This window comes from Lepisosteus platostomus, chromosome 19 (genome assembly GCF_059453375.1).
Source record: "Lepisosteus platostomus isolate fLepPlt1 chromosome 19, fLepPlt1.hap1, whole genome shotgun sequence".
Taxonomy (NCBI): Eukaryota; Metazoa; Chordata; class Actinopteri; order Semionotiformes; family Lepisosteidae; genus Lepisosteus; species Lepisosteus platostomus.
Genome location: NC_142629.1, coordinates 962,696 through 987,718, shown reverse-complemented (window position 1 = coordinate 987,718; position 25,023 = coordinate 962,696). Strand labels below are relative to the sequence as shown.

The window sequence follows — 25,023 nt, the reverse complement described above, 5'->3', positions numbered from 1 at the left end:
ATGTGTATAGATTGTTTACAAGAATATAATTAAAAAAATATCAGAATACTTTAAGAATAATTACTGTTACAGTTCTGTAATTATAAGGCGTTAATGATTACATCTTGATCGTTGATATTCTGCTTTTAGGTGAGATTAAATCTGTGTTGTGTTCATGAAGGTTGTGATCTCAACGAGAAATTGGTCGAACGAAAAGAAGACAACGATGGCATTTCTTGTCACGCTGTTGGACAGAACTCGGGCGCATCACTAAGGAGAAATATTAACCAGAGATGCAGCAGTAAGTTCAAAAACGAAGTCACAAGTTTGGTTCAAATGTATTTTATTAACACTGAATGTATTAACTCAGTAATTTGTGGTCTACATTAACAATGCATCAGCTAGGTGTTTCTAATGAAAAGAGTAACAGAAGCGGGACTTGACATGCTATGATTGCAAACGCGGATGCAGAGAGAAAAGTATCTTGTCCATCGAGTATCAGGTTACGTGTCTCCGAATACTGTCAGGTGCAGAACAGCGGACATCGCTGTAGCTCTTGAGTTAGGACTTAACGAGGGCTGAGAACTCTGCAAAAGTCAAAAGGAAGATTCAGTTCCTGGCATTTATTCTGCTGCTGCAACTGTATACAGTAAACATTATTTTTGAACTGACAAAAAACGTATTTAGACGTTTGATAGCAAATACCTTGTAAAAGATTTGTGCAGTGTGACGGTACTAAAATGCAACACAGCTAGGGCGGTATCGAATCTCTTTACCTACGCCAGGGCAAGTCAAAAAGCATAAAGGAAGATGCATCTCTCAGAACTTCAGGCCCGATTCTGGGCGGGACCTGCGGTTCGGGGCGCTTGGCGCAGCAACACAGGTCCTGCTCTCGTGTCGGGCCTGCTATCAAGCCGGTCTTTTAGAAATCTGGAGTACGATCTCTTTTCTCCAGCTTCAGGTACCTTCTACTCCGATTTTCCCGTCCCCGTCGGAGTCTCCGGCCAACAGGAACGCCCTGGTCTCGGCAGCCGTCAGGACCCGCGCTCCTTTGGAGAAGCTCTGCAGAAACAACCTGGAGACGAGGCGAGGGGCGCCCCGTGCAGTCTCAGAGCCCCGTCAGGACGCGTGCACGGAGCCCCGCTGGGCAACTAACGCCCCGGCCGAATACGGCGACCCAGGCGACAAACCCTGCGCCGCTTTCCAGTCAGTAATCCCACTGGCTGGAACAGGTAAAGGTTTATTCCACGCCGAAAGGAAAAGACAAGACACAACGTTTCGGCTTTGGAGCCACAAACCTGAAGAAGGCTTCACAGTCGAAACGTTGCGTCTCTTGTCTTTTCCCTTCAGTCTTGAAAAGACCTTCACCTGTTTTCCTGTGCAGCCCTGCGGCCGGGGATACTCACTGCAGCTCGTCTTCCTCGATGAAGCCGCTGTTGTTCTGGTCCAGGACCTTGAACACTTTCTCGACGTCCGCCGGCGACTTCTTGGACAGACCCACCGCCGCGAAGAACGCCTTGTGGTCGAAGGAGCCAGTGGCTACGGAGACAGAGACCGGTTTTAACCCGCAAAGAAACGCGACAAAATCAAGAAACTCGCGCTCTGGGGCGCAGGACGTGAACTTGAACGCGTGGGGGGCAAATAAGTGCCGAATAGGTTGTCAAAGTGTGCAGTTTAAACAAGAGCGTCGTCCACACTCCAGGGGTTAACTACAGCGACTCTCAGCAGTATTTCAGCTTCAGGGGACACGCGTGTGGATGCAAACATATTCCAACCGGTCGGGGACGATTTCTGTCGAGCCGCCGAGGTCGCCGCTGGCGGCCAGAGCCCGGGCAGAAGGCGCCGTACCTTGGCAGGCCGTCAGGGCCGCGGCGACGGCGCCGGCAGCGAGGAGTCCGCTCAGGGCCATGGCTGGATCTGGAGAGGAGGGGACTCCGGGAAGGGCTCGCTTCTGTTCCAGCTGGGCGCTAGGAACGATCTGCTCGCCATCTGCCCTTGTTTTCCAACGTCTTTGCCACCAGCGCCGACTCACAGGTGTTAATGACAGGTACAGTAGTTACTGCGGCCACTTGACCCAGACCTGAGCGCCTTGGTGCGCGTTACCACCCAGTCCTCTCCCCCTCCCCTCCCCACAAACACCCACCATCTATTCGTGCCATTAGTATATCCTATTTAATGTTATCTCCTGAAAAACACGCCTGCAAGCAGAGATTGGGACCAAAGGGAGGACTTTTTTCCCTCGCTATTGAGATTGTCTAGTAAATGCACGGGCGCATCTCCCCTCTGATTCTTCTCAAACGTGTCTGCCTGCAAATGACAGCCGCTGGCCGGGTCCGTTTCCCCCTGGCTCCGCGGAAAGGGTCTGGGCGGAAGCTTCACGCAGAAGGTTACTCCTGTTTCGCTTCCAGGTGGTTGCTGGAAAGCAGAAGCCGGGCACGGCTCGGTCGTTCTTGTGCAGAGCCAGCGATTAGTTCAAGGTGCAGTGAGGGGGAAAAAAAATACACGAACCTATTACATCAGCGCTGCATTATGAGTTCGTAAAGACACGGAAAGTCAAGGTGAATGCTGTCCAGGACAGGGTTCTGGGGAGCCAGAACGCCACCGCCGAGCACACAGAACATTTCAGCCGGACACGCGTCATCGGCACGTACAACTGGTAAAGGTGTCACATAGATTTTTCTCTTTTTTTATTCTGCTTTCCGTACCTATGAATGATGTTAACGGAAAGCCGAACGCTTATTTGAAATATGAATCCCCCCCCGCAGTTTTCCCCCCACTTGCCAACCATGCAATTATCCGTTTTGAACGGTAGATGGCGAAGTGGTGCGCCGGCCGGGGGGGGCAATTCTGCGGGCAGAGTCCCGTGTCGGGGCGGGGCAGGGCAGCTGGCTCGCGGCCCCTGTTTGGGGGCGATGAAGGGTGGCTCCACACGCGCAGAAAGGCCTGGTTACCGCCAGCGTTGTTTTTCTGTCTTCAGACGCAAGAGAACCAAGACGCAAGTCCCCTTCGCAATGGCGGCTTGAGTAGCGCCCGTTTATCCAGCGGGGAGCAGTTTGCTGAAGCAAAGGGGCACAACAGCAGCGTCTCGCCCGGAATGGAGAGCCGCCGCCCTCGGCCGGGGAGCCCCGGAGAGCCCTGGGCGCTTTTCCGCGCTGCTGTTTGAGTAGTCAAATGCAGAAGAAAAAGTCTTAAACGTCTTATTTAATGCAGACTGATCCCATACACTCCATAGTCTACCTCCCTCCTCCCCCAGAAATAATATATATATATATCTCGGTATCGACTCCTTAGCAAGCAGAGCTATTCCACTCCGCTTTGCCAGGAGACTGTCCTCCTCCCCCCGATTGTGTGGCTGTTCTATTGTTCCTATGGCGACTGTTTGTGGCGCAACATAAACAGGGAGCCAGCGACGCGCTGTGAAGCTCTTGCAAGCTCATTGGACAAAGCAGGAGTGTCTTCGGTTCCGACAGCTGAAAATCTGGTTCTCAAAAGCAGACGCCCCCCCCGCGCCCGAGACTATTATATGTAATGTTTTGTGGGCGTTTGCAGAAAGCGTGTCGCTCGCACACAAGGTCACAAGCTGCCACTCCGCGGAGCCCTTCTCCTAAAAACACCCTGTCGGACCTGAAATCCCGGCTCGGAACAGGTCTGGCTGCCGGGAGAAACCCCTGGGTCTGAAGAGCGCGTCCCGGAGCGGAGCGGCCGGACCTCTTGTACCTGACAGTAGCACCATCTTCAGCTGCGGCTAGCAGCCGTGTAGAAACTAAATTAACAAAACAACATGTTCAGTCTTGGGAATGCGCAGTTCAGACCTTCATGAGGACTTCATAAACATTAAAATAGCAGAATGGGAAAGAGAGATGGTGAATTGTACATCTGCACATATACACACATTGCAGACAGTCTCAGTCCTAATTCCTAAATTACACAAATAGTAACAATAATTTTACCCTTGATCCTACACCTAATTCCAGCCTTGAGCCAAACTCCGGACCTCTGTGGAGCCCAAGCCCCGATTGGAATGTATGCCTGGCCTGAACCCTAACCCTATCTCCAGCCCTGACCTGACCCCCTAACCCTAAGCCTTGCGCTTACCCCGTCGCTGGCCCCAGCTCCTGCCTCGCCCCTAGCCTCGACACAAGCCCTTCTCAGGTCTCAGGAGCCCTCTTTACTTTTTCATCTGTAGCCCAGGAACCCGGCAGCAGACCCGTATCACCACGTCAATTCGGATCTAAAAGTCATCCGGACTCAAAACCCACTCTAGTTCAGTGTTTACAGAAGCGCTATCCTGGGCAGACTCTATTCGGGGACTGAAGAAACAAAATGCACCAGACGAGAATTAAACCGTGCGGACCTTTCGACTTCGCATCGCCATGAACAGAGCGTGCTGTTCATTTTCCTGGGAGCCTCAGGAAGATTGTGTACTGATTTGGTTTGGAGATAAAGGCTCTACCACTCAACCTAGTCAGACAGGTTCGAGATGAATGGCTCAGAGTTCTAATTAAGGAATATCCCTCTTGATGTCAGCCGTACCTTTCCTTGTTTCACTTTCTGACGTCGTCAGCGTGCCTCACATGGCTGTCAAGTGACTTATGTTATCAGCGCATAGCATTACTCACGCGGTGACGTCACCGAGCCCTGCACAGCAAGGCGTGCAAACGAGAGACCAGGGGACGCACTGATTGGACACAATTGCGCAGACGGGCAGAGCAGCCGCGTCGGATTGGTTCGCGTCCTTGTCGGTCTCCGGTGCCCGCACCGCACCTGCTTTGCTTTAACCCGCCCCTCGGGGTGACGTAGTAAACAACATGGCGCCGCGGAGCGGTGATGGGGTTTGATTGTGTTGGAACTGTTGATCAATTAAAAGCTAGGTTTAAGTTCGTTGCTTTTGCTTTTTTAACCTCCGCTTACAGTTATGTCGGTGATACAAAACCTTGCTAATATGCTAGTCCAGGAAAGGTAATGATCCTTTCACATTCCTTCGGAGGATGAGACGCTGTAGCGAGTGAGTGTCGAAAGCCCGATATATTATTAGGAAACGCGCAGAAAGGAGACCGGGGGGTGAAAACCAACGATGCGAGCGCCTTTATCGATCTCACACGGTTAATTTACCCCCCAAGTTTCTGCATTGAGACATATTTGTGTACGCACGTATTCATATGCGCGGAGAAGACGGGTGAACGTGACTGATTTCCTCTCGAAAGCCGAAGGATGGGGAGCCGTCGGGGAGCTGCGCTGTCGCTGGCGATGGGGATCCTCCAGCTGGCTGCGCTCCCGGCCGCTGGCGCTCCGCTTCCGGATCCACCCGCAGGTGAGCCCCCGCCGGTGCCGGTGCCGGTGCTGCCCTGACCGGGGCAGCGGAGATCACGGTCGGCCGGTTGTCAAGGAGACACTCGCCTCTTCTCCCTTCGCGAGCCGCCGGCGCTTGCAGCGGATCCAGTGAAAAGATGTAAAAATATGGGGTCTGGGGGTGTTTCCTTGCTCACCCTCCTCCTCCTCCTCCCCCTGGCCTGGTGCTGCGGTCTGGTTTCCAGGTGTATCGACATGTTCTCTGGCGGCGTGTGTCGGCGAGCTAATGGGTATCGACTTCCTATTAATCTCTTACCCCCCAGAGCCCTTTTCAAAGGCTCTTTAAAATAACGAAACGGAATACAGAACGATGACGGATGACGGGGGAGGCTGGGAATGAAGCGGTGTCGTGGGATTAGCGCCGGTGCGTTAGAGGGGCATTAATGGTCGCCTCCGGTTTGACACGGTTTGGACCGCAGCCTCGCTCCAGCCGGAGGGGATGTCTCTGTCTCTGTGTCTCTGTCTGTCTCCGTGTCTCTGCTGGCTGAGCTCCTGCCCTCAGCAGACCTGTCGTACAGAAGCTAGTTCGTTGGCATGGAGACAGGCGGCGAGGCAGTATTTCTGTATTTCGGCCGGACCTTTCTGTTCACTGTTCATGTCTAAACGGGTGGGCACTCCTGCTGCTTACATTCTTTTATTAAAGCACTTAAAAAAACAGATTTGTCTTTGAAGAGACACATCGTACCCCCCCCGGTGTGTTTGCTGTTTGAATGATGGAAGTTGGTGATGCTGTGCTTCCAGTGTGGTGACTCTCGGACTTGATCTGGGCGAGCAGAACCTCTCTAGAGCCACCAGAGGTGGTGAGGTGGGCGGTTGTCGGCTTTGCCCCCGGTTGCTGTTTTCCGTTCTTCTTTTCTGTGGATGGGTGCAGCCTCTGGCCTGTCGGCCCGCTGTGCGCCGGTGCTGGTCGGACAGCACCCGCAGCTCCTGGCCGGACCCGGGGCAGGAGGGGAAAGAGAGAACACAAACTGGTTTAGCCCTGTTGGGCCTCGTTAGCCCAGTTCGGTAGCTCCGTGGCGGAGGCTGTGTCCCAGGAAGGACCCGCGGCCATGCGCTGGCGGGGCAGTTAGTGGCCAGAGCCCCAGCCAGCTCCCGCTGGATCGGGTAGCTCTGGGGGGCGGTGCAGGGCGTCTCGTGGGGGTGAAGTGGGGCAGAATCGGGGTGATTTAGCACTTCAGCCGCACGATAGCTCCGCCGTTGAGCTGCGCTGATCCAGACTGGAGCAGGGGAGACGGAGCAGTACCAGCTGACAATCTCGGGAGCAGAGTCTGTCCCTTGCCTCGGTTCTAGGGAGATCCTTCCAGGTGCGCCTGGGCTCCGTGGAGGTCTGCGGCCACTCGCCGGCGCGTGATCTTACACTGCTCTTACTCTGTAGAACCCAGCTGCGGGTTCCTTCTTTGTCCCTTTTGCATGCCAGGCACACACCCCACTTTCCAACCCTTTGTGCCCAGAGCTGCTTCTATACCTGCGTGACCTGTCGCCCTGGGAGTCCAGCTTGTTCTATCCCGCTTTCCCTGCTTAATCCGGTTTCGCGCCCGGCAAGCTGGTCGTCAGCTGTCTGGCGGAGACGTCATCGGTGCGCAGTGCCTGCTGGGGACCAGCCTGCAGTCCTCTCGATAACGACTGGCCAGCGTGACTCTCTGGCAAACGCTTATCAGGTGGCTGCCGGCTGTGTGTGTACCTGTGAAGATGAAGGGTGTGTGCAGGGCTCTGTGCCAGGTATAATACATCTCTCAGCCTGTCCTGTGTCACCTTTTCCTTGCAAATGGCCCATTTTTCTGTATTTATAACCTGCTCTTCCCAGCCCAGCCTCTTTGTGAGTCATTCTCCGGTGTGTCCAGGTATGTCTCACAAACACCCTTACTTCATGAGACTGTATCTGTAAATATGAAGTTCCTCTTTGAAGGTGCAGTATGTTCAAATCTCTCTTCTTAAAGGTTCGCGGTACCATTAGTGGCTCATTATGGATCATTACACTTCAGAATCCTCTTTTGGGGATAACAGATTGCTCTTAGTGTACACACCATTGAAACCAGCTCAAATGCTCTTGCAGGGCGCTGTGACTGCGGACACGTGACTTTCCCTGCGTGCGCAAGCGAGCACAGTCCATCTCGCTCATAAAGTGGGTAATTTTTAACAAGGAGTTTCTGCTGTGGTGAGGTTATCTGATCCCTTTACGGGAGCGAAACTGAGATCAAAAGTCAGAAACAGCCCTCTGTGCTCTCTGGTGTGGCGATGAGGAAGTCGGTCAGGAGAGTGTAGATAGTGCAGGGGAAGCTCTGGAAGCCCTTTCATTCACTATTTACTCCCCGGGCTGCCTGGCCGCTGCCGCTGGGGCAGTCTCAGTGAATGTCATTCCCACCCGCCTGTTTCTCCGGGCTCCTTTGGAGAAGAGGCTTAATGAGGGATTATAACGAGAAGGAAATCTTAAGGAAAAGTGCCAAATCCCAGCTGCTCTCGGAGCAGCTGGACTGGGCCTGCATGGCAGACATCAAAGTGGCGATGTTGGATGAAATACCGCGTTATCCCAGCAAGGCCCGGCCCGCTGCTCCCTCTTTACTTCGAGAGTGGCCCCCGAAGCATGCCGCTGGCCGGCGGGCCCGTTTCTGGTCCGACCCGGCTTGCAGGACTCTGTCCCCGCACGGCACCAGCTTCGCGGTAAGGACGGTGTCGGGACCATTAACCCAGCCCTCAGTGCAGCAGGAAGAGAAGAGCTAAGTCAAGTAAAGGTCACGTCCAAGAGCTGCAACTACTGCAGCTGGGAGCCGCTGGCTCGCTCAGCTGGAAGCCCTTTAGCTCTGCTTCTCGGCTGTATCTGGGACCGAGGAGAAGCTGTCCGATTTGCTCAGACACCCTGGCGGTGTCTTCCGTGTGTCGTGTGTCATCGGAAGGGCTGGCACTGCGGTTCCAGGAATCTGCCGTGTGTGTCCGATGAGTTCGTGAGCCAGATTTCCAGAGCACCCGGAGGATGACGGCATGTCAAAGCAGAGTTTTCTTTTCAACAAAATCAATGCAGAAATTTCCACTGGCATTTCGGGATGAACCTGCTGGGTAAAAAAAAAGAAAGGACAATTGTTTTCATCCGGGGCAAATTGAACACCCCACATGGTATATCTCCTTGTGTTGACATTGACATCTGAGTGGTCACACAATTTAGATGCTATTGTTCTGAAAATAAAAGCAGTCCTGCTTTTAAAGTGCTAATTAACAGGTTGCCTGCTTTAATAGTATGAAGGATCAGAGTCGTGAATTTCTATAAAAGCATGAAGAATTTTAAAACCAGTCTGTTTTTTTAACTGGAAGCGAGTGCAGCGATGTTCCTGCAGGTCACACGGAGAAGAATTTCTGATCTCATTACATTCACATCCTGTGCATTCTTTGACAGTTGTGTTATTTATGGACATTGGATAGTTTGAGTGACTAGTTTTGCAGGGGTATTAGCAAGCAAAGGTCATATGAGAAAAGTTGCTAGTGAGCTTTTGGCCCAGTGATGCTCATTCTCTTCCTACTGGATTGTCTCAAGAGCTCCTGCCTTTCCTGTTCCGTAGTTTCAGGGGATCCCCGGGAACCAGCAGATACTGTGTGGAATTCAGGACACCCACCAGTCTCTGACTGAGAGGGGAGAAATTATAATTAGGTCCGAATTGTCTTTCGCACTTAAATTCCAGGAATGATGTCGACCAGTTTTTTTGCAATTGTTGAAGGCGTTTTTCTGACCAGATTTTGGCTGCTGCTTTAAACTCCTCCTCGGCAGTTTTTAGTAAATTGTGTCTGGAATTTGGCAGATAGTTCAGGAACAGTTTTGTCAGCAGTGAGGCAGGTTCGGAGGAGGTCATGTCGGCATTAGCTGACAGTGAAGTCTGGAGATAATGCAGACTGAGTGATGAAGACATAGGGATGAAATCACAGCAGATGCTACAAGAAAGGAGACTTTGTTTCAGAAAGCTTCCATGGTGTTATTTCAGTGCTTAAAAACGATATGTGCTGACAAAACTTTATTCTTGAAAATGACTTGTAAACAGCCTCTCCTGCAGGGGAATGATGTCCTTCTGAAGATGTATTCATTTTTTTTTAATGCTGTTTGCATAAATCATAAGAGAAACCTGCTCTTGCTTAATGCTGTGAAACTCAGAAGTGATTGCTTTGTTAAACAGACACAGAGTTGTTTCTTCCTGTGCGTTATTTGCCTGGTTATGTGCAAAATTGTCTTCCCTTTCTTCCATGAGTTCTTTCCTCACCCTTTCTCTATTTACACTCTCTTTCGAATGGAGATAGTTAAATCTGGCTTTTCTCCGTTTTCCACAGAGGCTCCCGACCTTGTGATCTTTAGCCTCTGCTGTGTCTTTTACATGTCCCAGCTTGAAGCCAGATATTGCAGACTGTAGAAAGGTTTTCACGGCGCTCCTGAAGGCAGTGTTTCCAGACACTGTGGATGTTTTGGACTTCACATTTGAGGTCATTCACCAGTGGGACCACAGAGGAGGAGGCTGAAAAGGAGATGCAGTGCGGTGCTTCTCTCTGTATGTGGAAGCTCACAGAAGGGTTTTTCTGGCTCTGTGGTCAGTCTTCCGGAGTCGATGATTAACAAACTGTCACTTCTCCGAGGGGAGAAACCTAGCGCCGGGCCGGGTTTCGGTATTGACTTGGAAACAAACAAGGGGACAGTGTTCAGACATCATTTGTCCGTGGCGATGGAAGACTTGTGAAGCAGAAACATTTCGAGCTCTGAACCAGGAAGCTGCTTGGTTGGGCAACCTTTGAAAGTTTTTTTTTTTCCTTTCTTCAGAAGTTGGGAGATCTCCAGTTACTTATGAACTGCCGTAATAAAGCAGCAAGCCCCTACGTGTTTAGGAACATTAAAGAGTTCAGATTAAACCTGTTATTAGGTCTGTTAAGGGGCCAGTTGTTTAATTGACTGCGCAGGTGGAGTGAAAACTAGCAGGTGTGGGGACCACACCGAGCCGTGCTGCGTCACCACACCTGAACGGCCCTTATTATTGTTTTGTTTCCTTGGGAATTGTTAATTACTCTTTTCCTATACCTTTATACCACTGTGTTTTCCACTGCTGGCTTGGAACTGCACCAGTTATTGGCTGGTGCAGGTTATCCCCATGCTGCCTGTCAGTCCCCCTGTGTCGGTATGATGACCTTGTCTTATCGGTCTGCTCTGCTTGCAGCTTGTTCCCATCGGCCCTGTCTGCGGGCCAGCGTGTGATGGACTGAGCGCTCCAGCTCCTCCGGCTTCTTCCGCTTTTCATTTCCAAACCCAGAGCACAAAGAGGAACTGCTTGTGATTCAAAGTGTGTGGAACCCTCCCCCCTTAATGGGTGATAACATGTCACGTATTTTATCACCGCGTCCTCTTCGGATGGATCTGTGGGTCCGCCCGTCGAAGTCCTAGATTTGCGGTTCAGGTACGGTGGGGGTTTTTTCGGGTTCTAGTATTTTAAGAAGGAAAGGTGAGATTTAGTGGAGGTAGGAACGTTAGACATTACTGTGCAGGGAACAAAGCGGTTTTGACAGACACATCTAAGGAATTTTATCTCTCTTCTTGATTCCTTTTGGTTTTTATGGAAATGCGGCGCTTAATATATGTAAATCCTGGCCCTTTCAAACGTGGAGCTATTCATAGCGTGTTGATGGGCTGGATCGTCAAGCTTTGGCTCTGCGGAGAACTGCCAGGGCTTCCTGATAAGATGGCAGGTAGATTCTTGTTGTTTAGGGTCACCACTTCTCCAGCTGCCCAGGAGCTCAGATTTCTAAGCTGGCGGGATGCGGTCGGTGAAAACAAATCCTTGGGAACTCCTACTCGGATGCTGCCAGCACACGAGTTTCTTCTTTACTTTGTTGTTGTCCGAAGACAGTTGTGATCACAGGCCCAGTGGTGTCCTGGGGTGTGACTGGTTCTCTTGCACGACTGGTGTGTTTTGAAATGCACATGCACATGCAAGTGCAGTGTCTGCAGTGGATTCAGAAAGTTTGCCGGGGGGGGCGGGTCTGTACTACCTTCAGAGCACGGCAGATGTCGAAGGGATGGGAGCAAAGGATTGTCTAGAAAATTACACTGGGAAGGGTAGAGGCCAGTGGAAACCATTTGATACAGATAAACACAGATTTCATTGAGTTTTTTATCGCATCGTTGGGGGTGTTTTATCAGTGTTGACTGGTTCACTGAATATCTGGAGCACTGATAAACCAAGGTCTTCTGTTCCTCCATCCAGGTCATGCTGTAACCGATGTATCTGTGCCACGCTGTTACATTCTGAAAATCGGGCTAAAAACAACTTGGTCTAAGCCATATTTCCCTATATGGGGTTTGAGCTGCCCTTTTCTGTTTGTGGTGATTGATGCTGTGTGCTTTAAGGTAACTGAAGTGTGAACTTTCTACTCTGCTTCATGCCGCAGTGGAAACGGGGCTCATTCTTGGCCTCTCCTCTGGAAGCACATTGCAGGATAAGAGTGCTGACAAGGGCTTGCGCCTGAGGCACATTAACGTCGATACCTGCTTCGGGGTTTTCATCAGAAAATTAAAGGTTGACGATAAGAAAAGACGGTTTGGCTTGTCTAGCCTGTGAGGCTGCTAGTAGCCAAGTTACCGAGCTTCTCACCCAGCTGCTTCTAGAAAGGGGTCAAGTATGTTAGCAGCTTTGCTGGGTTGTTGTTCCATACTCCCACAACTCTTTGTGTAAGAGCGACCTACTGTAACACACTCACATGCTCAGTTTCTTAAGGCTCTTCTGGGTGGTTTTCGCCTGTGTCCTCCAGTGTGATCTGCACTGTTGACACACTACTAAGGCTTTGAGGGTTTTTGAATACTTGCATTCTGGTCTCCTTGTAGTCTCCTCCTTTCCTAGACTAAAAAGGTTTGGATCTTTAAATTAATCTTCATAAGACATTACTCAGCACTGGAAACATACCTGGGCTTTCTTCTTTTTATAATGCATCAACCAAAATTGTTCGCAGTATTGCAAGTGAGGTTTACCTTGTGCCTGGTACAGCTGTAGTGTTACATCCCCTGATGTGAATTGTACACTTTTTCTCTGTTGTGCTCTGTGCTCTTCGCTGCACCAGCCTCTATCGGGTCAGGTCAGAGGGCGCCCTGGTGTGAACAGATCGCCTTGCAGGAGACGAGTGACAGAACATTTTCCATCGGCAGAGGGGTCAGGGGGGTCAGAGGGGTCAGGGGCCGGACGCGGTGCTGCCCGTGCTGTTGGAAGAGCGTGGCGGCCCGTGCGGGGGAGCCCGGCGGGAGGCCTGCGCCCCCGGTGACCCCCTGAGACAGTGGGAGTGCCGCGCCCCATTCATGTGCGCCTGCCTTTGTGAAGGCCCTGCTGGAGGGCACTGCCCTGGGCGGACGAGCTTCGGCCAGCACAGCGGGGAGCCTGCCCAGAGCTGGGAAGAGCTCTCTGCCTCTGCCTGCAGGCGGGAAGAGCCCCCCCCCCCGTCTTTCTCATTTAAATCACTCTGTGGTGAAAGAGAAGGGGGGGGGTCTGGATTGAGCCCGTTCCTCTACAATAGAGCCACAAGTGGAACAAAATCCCACCACTCGTTGTGGAACCCAGCTCAGATCCCTCCAAGGAACAGCTTGACGATGTCAGTAGATCATCGGACCGAAGAAGCCGGCTGGCCACGTGTCTGCTGGTTATCTGTGTTGTTTCCTGAACGTTATGCCATCGCGTCTCTGCAGATTAGACGAAAGGGGGTTCCGGAGCCCCTGCCGTGGTGTCTCTCGCTGAGCTCCTCAGAGAGTTCTGGGGAAAATCTCCCTTCTTCCTCTGGAGCTGAGCAGAGCAGCTTCCCAGTCAGCAGAGCTCAACGGGCGCCTGGAAGACTCGGCTGACTGGTTTGAAATGTCTCCCAACCAGTTGCCTCCCTCCATCACCTGACGGAGGGGAAGAAGACGGGTCATTCCCTGTGAAATGTAGTTTCAGGCAAGATCCGCCATCTTGACGGACCTGACCGCCCTCTTGTAGATGGAACAGTGAAGAGAAAGGACATGTCTGCGCTGCAGTTTGTGCCTGAACTTGCTGCTGCACGGCTGGGACTCTTCCAGGGGTGTGCTTTATTCAGAGAAGCTGGACGGGACGGATACAGAGCTCCTGCAGTAGTACGGCTCTGAGGCTCTCAGCCCAGCCAGAGCATCTCCGTGCAAATCTCTGCTCTGTGAACCTTTGCAAAGCTTCAGGAAACGAGCACACGTCTTCCAGGCTTCTTCCTGCCCGGGCTGGTCTGTCCTGCTCCTGAGCCTTGTTGCCCAAAGCCGAACATCAGTGTTTTTGGAAGGCAGAGTTGGTTTAGTGCTGCTGTGACTGTGACAGTTCGGTCTTAAAAATAGAAGTGACTTTTGCAGAGAGTCCTTTTTATTAATTTATGGTGGGAAGCGGAGCATGGAGACTTGTGAGCCACAGAGAAAAATGAAAACGCAGGACTACTCCTGTCTTCCTGAGAGCCTGCTGGATGAGGGTGGCTGGGAAGGGCAGAGAGTAGTCTGGGCAGAAGGGTTTGCGCTGGGCACTAGCGGTTGTTTTCTCCTTGGTGCTGCATGTTAATATGTAACGGAGTTCATATTATTGGGGAGTTGAGTCAGCAGTTTAATGCAGTTAAATGTTGGTCACAGTGCAGTCGGGTAAAGAAAACAGTTGCAATTACTTGCCAAGACAGGGCTGAGATCGTCCAAGGAGAGCCTTATTCCACGAGGTTCCGCAGCCTGTGTGCGCCTTTCGTTGTTGTCAGCGGTGTTATTTTCTATCCTACATCACGAGTGGGTTGTAGTCGGAATGTGAGACTGCGAGTGGGGCTTCTCACCTGTGGAGAAGAGAGAGGTGTAAGTTAAACAGCTAAAAGAACCAAAATGGAAAATCGTTTGAATAATTTCTTTCAGTGTCTCTGTGACTTCAGTTACCCGTTATATATTGCTTTTGGACCCAGAATCTGTCTTTAACCATCTCTGAAGCAGTAGTGAAACATCAGTACCCGTAAAGACCTTCAGACAGGTCAGCTCGAAGTCTGCGACAGTCCCTGTAGTCCATTCTCCTGGGGTGTGAGGAAATAGCTTATTTTTGTGTTGCCTGCTGAGCACGAGTGCTCCTCCTACACAGAGGTTTAATAACGTTTGAACTGGGGCTGAGGTCGTGAGCAGGGAGCTCTCCCCCGTCTCCGATTAGATAAGTGATATTAATAGAACTCGCTGAGCGACACTCATGGTCGTGCGTTTCTCTTTGTAGCCTCTTAATAATCGACCGGGCTTGATAAATGAGCGAGTCGGTGAAGTCGGAGGGGAAAGAGGAACACTCTGGCTTTGTCAGCGAGTCAGGCTCCTCCGCTGCAGTCTCTACAGCAACCAGACTTCCCAGGCTCTCCCAGTGTGGTGCTGTGTGGTTGTCTCAATGCCCTGTGGTTTCGCTCCCAGATCTTACTCCTTATTTCATTACCCCCCCCCACACACACACACCCCCCAGTTCCGAGTTCATCGGGTTCGCTGCAATGAGCCGAGGTTTTACTTTCTTTGACTTCTCCAAGTTCTGCAAGCAAGGTGGACATCCGTCTCGAACGGCTGTTCGTGGCGACGGGTTTTGACATTCTGGAGACTCTCATCTGTGGGGTGAGCGAGCCCCGAAGCCCCAGGAACACTGGAGAGCTTGGGTGCCCTTGGGTATCTGCATGGGGACTAGGCCCAGATGGGTTAGAGAGCCTGACCGCAGGCCCGTGTGCTCAGGCCTGTCCCGCGGGAGCACCCCTCCTCTCACGGCAGGCCCCCAGGGGAGAGAGCTGCCCTGGGACTACTAGGTAAGTGCTCAGGTCCTCCAGAACGGACAGCAGCTGCCTGCCGGTGCCCAGTGCGGACTACAGGGAAGTTCTATATCAATATAAGGGTTATTATTACTAAAATAATAGACTTCCTGGTTCTGGCTGAGTGTAGAAGGTCTTACAGGTGTTGGAGCTGCAGTAGGGGGCACAGTGTGTGCCGGCTGGTGCTGTTGCCTCCTACCTCTTGGGTCCTGGGTTCAGTCCTGGAATGGGGCACCTTCTGTGGGAAGTTTGCATGTTCTCTCTGTGTGGCTGTGATGACTTGATGTCTCGGTTGTCTGTGTGTGTGTCATGCGATGGGCCTGTGTCCCATTCCGGGGTGAGGTCCCACTTCACAGCCTTCGCCTCTGGTTGGCCCCAGGCTGATACAGCCCATAGAAATAACTGGGCCTTTTTTTCTCCAGGAATGCAGAGGATGCTATCTTGTGCTGTTCAAGAACTAAGTGGATAAAGATGGCTCTTCTCAGTACATCTTGCAGTCAGGCCATTATGGATTCAGTGGAGGATAAGTAGGTGGCGATGCTGTCTTTACTGGAAGGGTGGACTGACGGGTGTGGTCTTGAAAGGTGGGGCTGTGGAACAGAGCAGGGCGTGTGTGCAGGAGTGGAGATGGGGGTTCCCAGCTGGAAATGTACACTGCAGACCCTGGGAGTCGGTGGTTCTGACCGGGCTTCAGTCTGCTGGGCCAGCGTACTGCTCTCGCAGTCAAGGTCAGCGTGGAGTCGGAGGCGTGCAGGCCTCTCTTATCGACAGGTAGGCCTTTATCGGACGTTCTTATCCAAATAGCTAACTACTGGGAAAATATCACGTGGCTGCATTGTCGCTTGGCTCGCCTAACCTACAGCAACTGAGCAGTGTAAGATTGTTCTCTTTTTGCACTTTTTTCTAATTCATCCTGCCAGATCTAACGCTTTCATACTGCCGTTTAGTCATCAGCCTGATGAGCGTTCTTGGTGACAGGCGTCTCTATTTGTGGAAACATAAACCTGTTTATCTTCCGGCCGTTTACAGACAGCAGACCCTCTGTAGGCGGAGGGGACTCTCTCTCTCCGTGCTATTTTGGGCTCACTTCGACATTAGCGAGCGAGTGAATAGTTTGATTGAGCGCAGATTTCTCCACCCGCTCGCTTTCTGTGACGTGGGGTGGAAGTGGATGAGCAGAGTGGGGGTGTTTGGGGTGGGCGCCGGCGCCCCCATATTCTGTGTATGAAAGCGCACTGTGACAGCTGCACTCGTCCCACTCCGGCTTCAGGCTGGATTCAGGACCTAGATTATTTCTGGAAGATGATTTGCAACACGCCTACCTTGGAGGAACCCTGAAACGTACATTAACTTTGAGCAACCACTGATCAGCCACAGGGTTTTGCAGAGTTGGAAGTCGCAGACCGGCGTTGTGCTGACTCTTCCAGCATGGGCACCGCACTGGTGTCATTGCGTTTCCCTGCACTGTCTGGTTCTCCTGTATGGAAACATATCTCCCAGAATCGACCCACAAATCCAGCATCTCTCGGGGATCAAGGCCCTGACTGTGCAGAGAATCCCTGAGCTTCTTTGCCCCTACCAGTGGAAAGTGCAGAGTTTATTGCATCTTTAGTTAAGAGAAACCACATTTGGCAGCAGGCAGTGAGCAGCCTTTTCTAAAGCTGTGTTTGCTGAGGTGATTAAACATCATGGCAGGAAATTGCAGTCCAGCAACAGATCCATGCCAGGCGGTCAAGGTCGGTCTGGTCTGTACCTTTTCTTTCCAGCCTAACAGGCTGTCGAACTGAGTCAGTTGGGCTGATTGATTAGTTTTCACTTCCTCTGCCAGCGGACAGTTAGTGGCACGTGCACGTGATTCGCGCTGCACCTGCTGGGAGACTTTTATTTTTCCAGACTTGTTCCAACACACTCAATAGGGTGAGAAATGAGGGGTGACCGTTCTAGCTGGTTTGGTCACCCCAGGAGCTCACCCAGCTTACTTTCAGCTGAGCCCCTGTGTTAGAACTGTGCTTAAACGCTCTGTAGGCAGGTGAGAGAAATGTGAGCTGTCAGGTCCTTATTAAGCACACTGCGAGCCATCTAAATAATTTATTGAGGCTTGCCAGCTCCTAATACGAACCCGTGACTCAGATGAATGCGTTACTGATGCAGTGCAGGATTCCTGAGACTCATTTCGGTAATTAACTCTCCGATCCATTCTGAAGTATTGGCTGCTAGCTGTAGACCTGCCCTGTACTGTTCAGGCGGGGGTTTGTCAGCTGTGTTATTTTTTTATAACTTAAAAGCTGTTCTTAAAAGCTGAAACGTCTGAGAGAGCGGAGTGTTTTTCGAGTATGTATATTTCACTAGCAGTTACCATGCCGGTTCTCCCTCTGCACCACTGTGTACAGTGATGAAACAAATCGGCCGCAGTGCTATTGGATCATGCAGCACTCGTTTTCCTGCTCTCTTTGATGCATTATTAAACCTCATACAGTAACCTTGTATTCTTGGTGTTTAAAGAAGCAACAAAGGCAGAGTGAGGAATCCAGGGCAGGATGTGGCCTGTTCCACACAGTGTCGCTGTGTCGCTCCGTCTCGGAGACGACCACGGGGGTTGAGTGTTTGATGCATCACTCTTGCCGTGTGGGAGAATACTTGTCGGGCACAGTTTCCTGTTGAATTGTGCCTGCTTTCTGTCGAGCTGAGCAAGTTGATTTTTAATCTGTGTCCGGGACAGTGGGATCTGCCAAGGACACAGGAAGTGTTGACGCAACATGTTAAACGTTGTCTGCTTGGGGATTACTAGAAACAATACTTGTCATGTACCTTCTCTAACAAGAATTGTTGTTGAGATCGGTCTTGTGCATCACCAAACAACTCTTGTGGTCCGGCACTAAAGGCATAAATAGGGTTCCTGCACCTGTGTTTCTGCATGTTGCGAGACCCCTCTCCGTGTGTCCACCCAGAACGAACGCTCTGTCTGTCCCTGCCTCTGTCTCGCTCCCTCCGGGGTCCTGCGCGGTCGTGCTCTTCTCCCCAGGGCCTGCCGGCGCTTCTGTCTGGGGTTTGTTGGAAATGAAAATGAATCGCTCCGCCGTGATGGTGGTGCCGCTGGTTAGAGCTGGCTGCGGCTGGGCCTGGCTCCTCTGGAGAACAATCGCAGTCTGGAGACGCTGCCCGGGCGATGCGATAAGTGTCAGTTTGTGCTGTGATTGCTCTCCGGGGAGGATCACAGGTATACAAAGTGACCTATATAGCAATGAACTGCAGATCAGGTTTTAGGATCCTCACGCAGGCATCCTGAGAGGCAAGGGCACTGTGCACACTGAGGAGCTGGAGCGGGATCAGAGCTCGGAGCTCGTGGAGTACAGCATAGGGCCCGAATCGCAGCCTCCCGACTCCGGCAGTGCACCACCCTGGGCGTGGAGCGGGGGGTGCAGCTCGGGAGGGGCGCTTTCTGAGTCCTAAAATAACTCTGTGTGAACTGAATGTAGGTCAGGCTGATTCCTTGTGAGTCTGTGGTGCTGCACTGTTGGATCGCTGGCAGGAGAAGTGGAGCGTTATGGCAGATACAGAGTAGCCTCCACATTTGATTAAGCCCTAAATGCTGATTTATCCAAGAAAGTGTAGGTGTAACCCTGTGTGATTGTCCAATCCGTATGAATTAAAATTATAAAATGGAATGAAAAGTAGTACAGTATATCGGTGGTATAGCTGTGAAACGTGGTTTAGATTTGTTAATGTTCATTTAATAATTCCTCACACTTCTATAGCTCTTTTCTGACATTCCACTCAGAGGGTTTTACAGGTAATGGGGATGCCCTCCACCACCACCACCACCAGTGTGCAGCACCAGTATGCTCCCTGCACACCAGCTCTCAGTGGGGAGGAGAGCAGAGTGATGGAGCCAGTTCAGAGAGGGGGATTATTAGAAGGCCATGGTTTCCAGGGGTAAATTTAGCCAGGACACCGGGGTAAGACCCCTAATCTTTTTAAGAAATGCACTGGGATTTTTTACTGACCATGGAGAGTCAGGAACCCGGTTTTATGTCTCATCCAAAGGATGGCGCCTTTTAACAGTAGAGTGTCCCCGTCACTGTACTGGAGCATTAGGACCCACATAGACCACAGGGTGAGCGCCCCCTACTGCTCCACTAACCAGCAGCAGCCTCAGCTCTCCCAGGAGTCTCCCTCCAGGTACTGGCCAGGCTCACACTGCTGAGCTCCAGTGGATTGTCAGTTGTGAGCTGCAGGGTAACATAGCTGCTGTACCTGCATGGGGGCTGTGGGATGTATTCAGGGATTTGATTGATGAAGACATTTTTTTTTAACTCCTGTTACTTGGTGGAAGATGTACCTGAAACCTGCTGTTACTGTAGTTTGTTCAGAATCCATTGTGTTACAGAAATAACATTCTTGTTATGAGCGGTTTGAATACCTGTGCAGTGAATTCCCTGGGCCGCGTTTGCAAACACAGAAGTCCTTGTCGCAGGAGAGAATGTTACATCTAGCAGCTCTAAATAAGGATTAATACGGCACTCAGTGCTTCCTCCTCTCAGTAAACTAGCTGATACCCTGGCTTTGAGCGAGATACTGGCATCAACTCGCTACTAGCAACCAAACCAGCTAGATGACCAGTAGGGCCCCATCTCAGTCATGACCTTCGTGTTTCTAAAAGGCAGTCGGGAAAATCTGGTTTCTGGAGTGCACAGCTTCTCACTGAGAGGACAGCATGTTTATTTAAGCAAAGAGGCGGTCAGCACCTCAGTGTGGAGAGGAGAATTCTGGACTTGGCCGCTGGGGTTCCGCTGTAGAGCTGTGCTGTTTTCTTATAAATCCGATGGTTCTTTCCGTGCGGTTCACCCCAGGACGCCAAGGACTGCGTGGACTGATCCTCGGAAATGCACCAGGCAGGGGCTGGGGAACCCCAGCAAAAAGAAGAAGAAAGAAAGAAAACACAGATGTACCTCGGAATATCCTTCCCCCCTTTGTGTGCGCCAGCCTCGCGTGTGTGTCGGCGAGCCGGAAGTTGTGGCCTGTGCTAGGCAGGCAGGAAGGGGCAGAGGCTGTGCCCAAGTGTGGAGTGAGAGACGGGACTGGCCTCGTTCAGCTCCGCTTCCATCGGCACCCCTTCGCAGTCGTTCTCTCCCCTTTTCGTTTGCAGAGCACGTGGACAAGCGCAGGGCAGTGCAGATCGCTTAGCAGGCAAAACTGGTGCTGCAGAAGCTCTTCTGCCTCATGGCCTCTTGGAAAGAGGTGTGGGAACCTGGAGCGGGGCTGAGTTGTACCGGCTGCGTCTCGGTGCCATGCGGCTTCAGCCTTTCACGGAGGCTGGAGCGCTTTCCAGTTGAACGAATCGGCTCACAGTCGGGGGATTTCTCCCGCCGAGGAACTTTTTGTCTGGCTTTTAAAAGCCTAAATTAGGACAGTCGCCGCAATTATGCTCTAAAAAAAGAATCGCAGTGTCTGTTTGTTTGTTTTTTTTTATTGCTTGTCTGGAATTACTCGGCTCAACTCTCCGCGAGTGCATCTCTACAGGCACAGGGGTGGAATGGAGGAGAGCCCAGGGTGCCAAGACAGGCAGGGGAGGGGTGCAGCTGTCCCACCGAGCTCGCAGACTCTTGGCAAGCCACAGCCGGCTGCGACAGGGCAAGTCACGGATACCCTCCGCTGACCCGGCCCTGGCGACACATGAGAAGTCAGCTCTCCCCTGGAAAATGTTGGCTACTGGCATAACCCTGGTTTGAACTTTGTTTGATCCAGGTCCTGAGACGTGGGTCCCAGAGGCTTTCACCATCACTGCGACAGACACTTGAACACGTCACCGTGAGCTGGGGCTGGATAGGCATATCGGTGATAACCACCGCGCCACCTTGCTTCCCCCTCTAGATTCTTCAGTTTGTTTTCAATTTGTTATGTTTTTAATGCGAAGGAACAGCAAAAAGTGGGCTTGATTTCATTTGGTTGTGCTTATTGCCAATGACAAAGCTGCGACACCGACCTTCCTAAGACGGGCCTGTTGTGATTCGGGCGGCAGGCAGGCGAGATTCTAATGCTGTCTGTCTGTCTTCTTGTGCCCTGCAGGTCAGCTGGCCGCTGGCGAGCTGTCCCTCTCCCTGGCGGTCTCTGTGGTGGGCCTGCTGGTGCTGGTGTTCCTGTTACTGAACTGTACATCCTGCTGCAAGGAACAGGAAATCATCTTCAAGGTATTGGGCAGTGGCGGAAGACCATGGCCCCCTGACATGTCCCCCAAGCCCAGAGCTCCATGCAAGTCAGTGCTTCCCGTTGTGTCTAGCGCTGTGTCCCCAGACCTCCTTGGGATGGGATATCAGTCATCTGTATACGCTGATGCATCGCTGGACCCTGTTTGTACTGGGTGCACAGGGACAGGTGTGAGTGAAACACTCCACAGTGTCCACTGGCAGGTAGAAGGGGAGGTAGAAATTGTATCTGCAGATAAAGCACATTGTCTCTCACTCCCTTGCTCTACTTGCATTTTATCTCATCTGTTTCTTGACAAATGTCGATTTGCATGCAGTAAACATTTTTCTCCGAATCAGTCAGTTGACTAGGACTTCCTAAAGATCACATGCTAGGATGAATGAGCATTCAGGGAGATTAAAAGAGGTGTTTAATAACGCATTTAGTTTTACAAACTTAGGTTTGTTGGAAATTTAGGATGTTCTAGGCTGATTACTTTAAATATGATAAAAGCAAATGCCATAGCCACTGAATAATGCAGACATCTCTATACAGTATATAGAGATGTTGATAACAAATTTACAATTGATGTCCGATGTCATGTGATTAAGTCAAATCCAAAAAGAATTTGTTACTTAGCTACGGCTGTTAACATTAGCAGGTATTTCAGAAAAATTGTTCCAAAGGAGTGCTTCCAAAGGGAGATCTCCCAGTGTTCCCTTTTCCTTAGCCTGCTTGACTGGGTGAGCCGTGCTTCCCAGCCGGTATTTGTCTCCAGCAGGTATCTGTGTGTACCTGTACCTGCCCTGATCATTTGGCCATTTGCAGGTTTGCATTCACTACCAAGTGAAGAATCCTTGCATGCAAGGCCAGTGGGTCCCTTATTTCCCCTTCAGCAGTTGTTTTATAACGTTATGCAGCTGGGGAATTTGGAACTGTGCTGGATTCTGGCCAAGCCTGTAAATCCGTGCTCTGCTGCAAATTCCACTGGCTGCGATGGGATTCCTAGCTCTGTCTCAACAAGTGAAAGCAGATTTATGAGCTCCTGGAGACTCGGGGGGCTTCCACGGCTTGAAGCTGACCAATGAGCAGGTTCCCTGTGTCACACTAAAGCCTTGTGGTAGTGGCTCTTCTGCCCTCCTCTTTCACTTTTCAGCATCCACACTGCCCCCTGGTGGCACAAGGAGAAAGTATCTTCCCTCCTCCTTAGCTTCTGCAAGGGCCTTCAGCCCAGCAGCTGGCAGGTTCTGAAGTGCTGAAGTAGACGGCATAGCACCACGTTACATCAGGATTACGGTTCTCCCCCGTACTGCGTCACAGGAGTCAGCGGCTTTGGCACTGCGTTTCTGTTACTTTAGATGCTTCCTCCAGCAAATCATTCTGCATTTAATTGCCCTTCCAGCTCAGGGTCATTTAAATAATTAAAATTCTGCTGTGGTTGGAAGTCCTCCAGTGCAGCAGGGTGGGTTTGCCTCCTCGTACAGAAAGGCAAATGTCCCAGTTTTTCCCTGAATGCTGAAGTAACGGTTTAGATCATTTCCTTAGTAGGTCTGTGTGCTGTATAGTGTTTAAGTGTTTCGTAGAATTACAATTAAAAAGCCATGGCCTTAGGGCTGGTTTGGCTGGCACAGGCTGGCGTGGGCACAGATGCCAACCTCTTTCTCTCTCGCATTGTGTGAAACAAAGACGCCTCCTCTGTGTCCGACAGGAGTTTGAGGACAACTTCGAGGACGAGATCGACTTCACTCCCCCTGCTGAAGACACTCCTTCCATCCAGTCTCCTGCTGAGGTCTACACCCTCGCTGTCCCTCCGCTGGCTCTGCCCGGACCCCCTCATCTGCAGGCGTCCAGGACTGGAGGTGAGTCGGAGCCCCCAGAACCTGGTGACCCCCCCCAAACAGACTGGGGGGAAGCGTCTGACCGTCCTGCACAGCACCAGGGTCTGTGGATCACCCAGCAGTGGCAGTTCTAATTGTATGCACTGGCTAAAATTTTTGAAGCTTTTGTGCACTCGTTTCGTTCCGTTTCCAAAAGAGTAATCCTGAAAAGCCTTAAATCTCTTTTTCGGCAAGTGAACATGAATCGTTCCTCCGAAGCGAGGATACGGAGAATTTTATTTGATGTTTTTTTCAACGTAATACTGGGACCATATCTTTGTGCGTAATAGCACATCTGTCTGCAGGTCTTTGCCAATAATCTGCACAACCTTTTGGCCTTTTCTAGTGAGCTGTGTGTCGCCCTCCAGCTTAATAGCCAGGGTCCTGTGTTTTTCAGTTGCTTCGCATTCTTTCTCTTAGTGTTTGCGAGTCTCTTGAGTCTCGGGAGATCCTCCCGTTGCCTGTGAAGAGAGCTGCAGGCCCCGTCCACGACCGCACACGGGTCTCGATGGAATCGGCACCTCTCCAGCTCTGCGAGAGCCCGACGCCTGGCGGCTGTGGGGGTGTGATGAGTAATGTCATGTCTGTTGCAGAAATTGTGCAGAGGGAATAGGCCCATCCTTTCAGATAGTGGTAATCTGTACCGAATAGCTCTAATCCCCACTGGGAGAAAGAGAGGGTCCAGCGAACAACGGGGCATTAATGATCAGGCAGTTTCTGACTAACAGAGCCCTTGTTCTGAGACAATTCCCACATGGCGGCCGTGTTGTTTTCAACACTGCGTTTTCTAACAGCCGATTCAAACCGAAATGATGTGTCAGGCTGAAATTCACATAAGATCTTTGAATTCAGAGCGTAATGCCAGCAAATGTCGCGCAGGCCACAAGTTGGAAAGCAAAGAATGAGATGACTCAGTTTAGGGAGCGTGTTAACATTGCCTGGAATTCCCTTTATTTGGAGTAATAGGAAAAGCGTGTGTGCTTCTAAACATTGGGAACACTCATAAATTATTGATCAGTTCAGCTTTCATTTCATTAAGCACATTAGTTGCTAAAGAGTTCTATGATTCTTGTGCAAGGTGATCAAGTAATGAATTTGAATGAATCCCACTTTTAATTTCTTGACAAAGTGTCGCTGGTCTTTTGCAAACGGATGTTATGATCACCTGTGAAACGTGCTGGACTGGGTCTCTGCAGGACCAGGGTGAGAGATCCCTGTGTCGTGTATACGTGTACAAGTGGACGTCTCATCCCACAAGCGTGTGGTGACCGATTTTTCAAGAGAGCGGTCCTGTATTTATTTTTCCCCCCCGACATTTCCCCCAGCAGGAGAGCTGTATTACTCTTTCCCTTTTGCTGCGTGTCCGGTCATACCATTCCGCAGTGTGGTTCAGGGCCGGCTGTTAGGACACTGGCCTGACGCCCAGTAAACGCAGAGAAAGGGTTATATTTGGTTTGGCCAGATGTGCGTCTCTTCCTTTTACAGTGTCGCCTGGTGTCCGTGCACTTCCTTACTGGGATGTGAAATCCTTCAGTGAGGCCCCCGCTCCCCAGCTCAACCCCTGGCACGCTTTCGTTGTAAACATCCTGTTTTGCTCGGCTGTCAGTTTGGGGGGTTTCCTGCCCTGTAAATAGGACGTGTCGTCGGTGATTGCTAGGCAACGGTATCCAAGGAAAGTCCAGTTGGTGACTTGGAGCTGCGCGTTGCATGGGGCCCTTCTGAGTGTCTGCTGCAGCTGTCCATCGTGAAACTCCCCTCAGCCGCCGTGCGCTGGTCCCGCCCAGCACAGGGACGGGGCTTTCTGCAGCAGGAGGTGAAAGAACACGGCGCTCTTTTCATGAATGCA

General features: G+C 51.3%; 2 protein-coding genes across 2 annotated transcripts in view; one reads left to right on the top strand and one right to left on the bottom strand.

Annotated features, from left to right (window-relative positions):
* Window positions 1–305: 305 nt before the first annotated feature.
* Window positions 306–3,648, bottom strand: LOC148644762 (parvalbumin beta 2-like). The gene is made up of 4 exons (XM_088612152.1): window positions 1,828–3,648; window positions 1,386–1,518; window positions 945–1,054; window positions 306–566 (listed from the first exon to the last, which is right to left on the bottom strand). Exons 1-4 carry the CDS (start codon window positions 1,886–1,888, stop codon window positions 541–543), a joined length of 330 nt encoding a protein of 109 aa, XP_088468278.1. The 5' UTR covers window positions 1,889–3,648; the 3' UTR covers window positions 306–540.
* A 1,501-nt stretch (window positions 3,649–5,149) lies between these two features.
* lmtk2 (lemur tail kinase 2) overlaps window positions 5,150–25,023 on the top strand; it is a 47,389-nt gene continuing 27,515 nt past the window's right edge. Inside the window, exons 1-3 of the mRNA XM_088612133.1 lie at window positions 5,150–5,290; window positions 21,184–21,305; window positions 23,009–23,159. Coding sequence (XP_088468259.1) covers window positions 5,191–5,290; window positions 21,184–21,305; window positions 23,009–23,159 — 373 coding nt within the window. The 5' untranslated portion in view covers window positions 5,150–5,190. The remainder of the gene's footprint in view (window positions 5,291–21,183; window positions 21,306–23,008; window positions 23,160–25,023) is intronic.

What these genes read in the sequence shown, in the direction of transcription:
- LOC148644762 (XM_088612152.1), bottom strand. Translation starts at nt 1,888, where the DNA reads ATGGCCCTGAGCGGACTCCTCGCTGCCGGCGCCGTCGCCGCGGCCCTG. An exon ending in GGCCCTGACGGCCTGCCAAG is followed by an intron (nt 1,519 to 1,827) that starts GTACGGCGCCTT and finishes CTGTCTCCGTAG; the next exon opens with CCACTGGCTCCTTCGACCAC. An exon ending in CGGGAAAATCGGAGTAGAAG is followed by an intron (nt 567 to 944) that starts GTACCTGAAGCT and finishes TGACTTTTGCAG; the next exon opens with AGTTCTCAGCCCTCGTTAAG.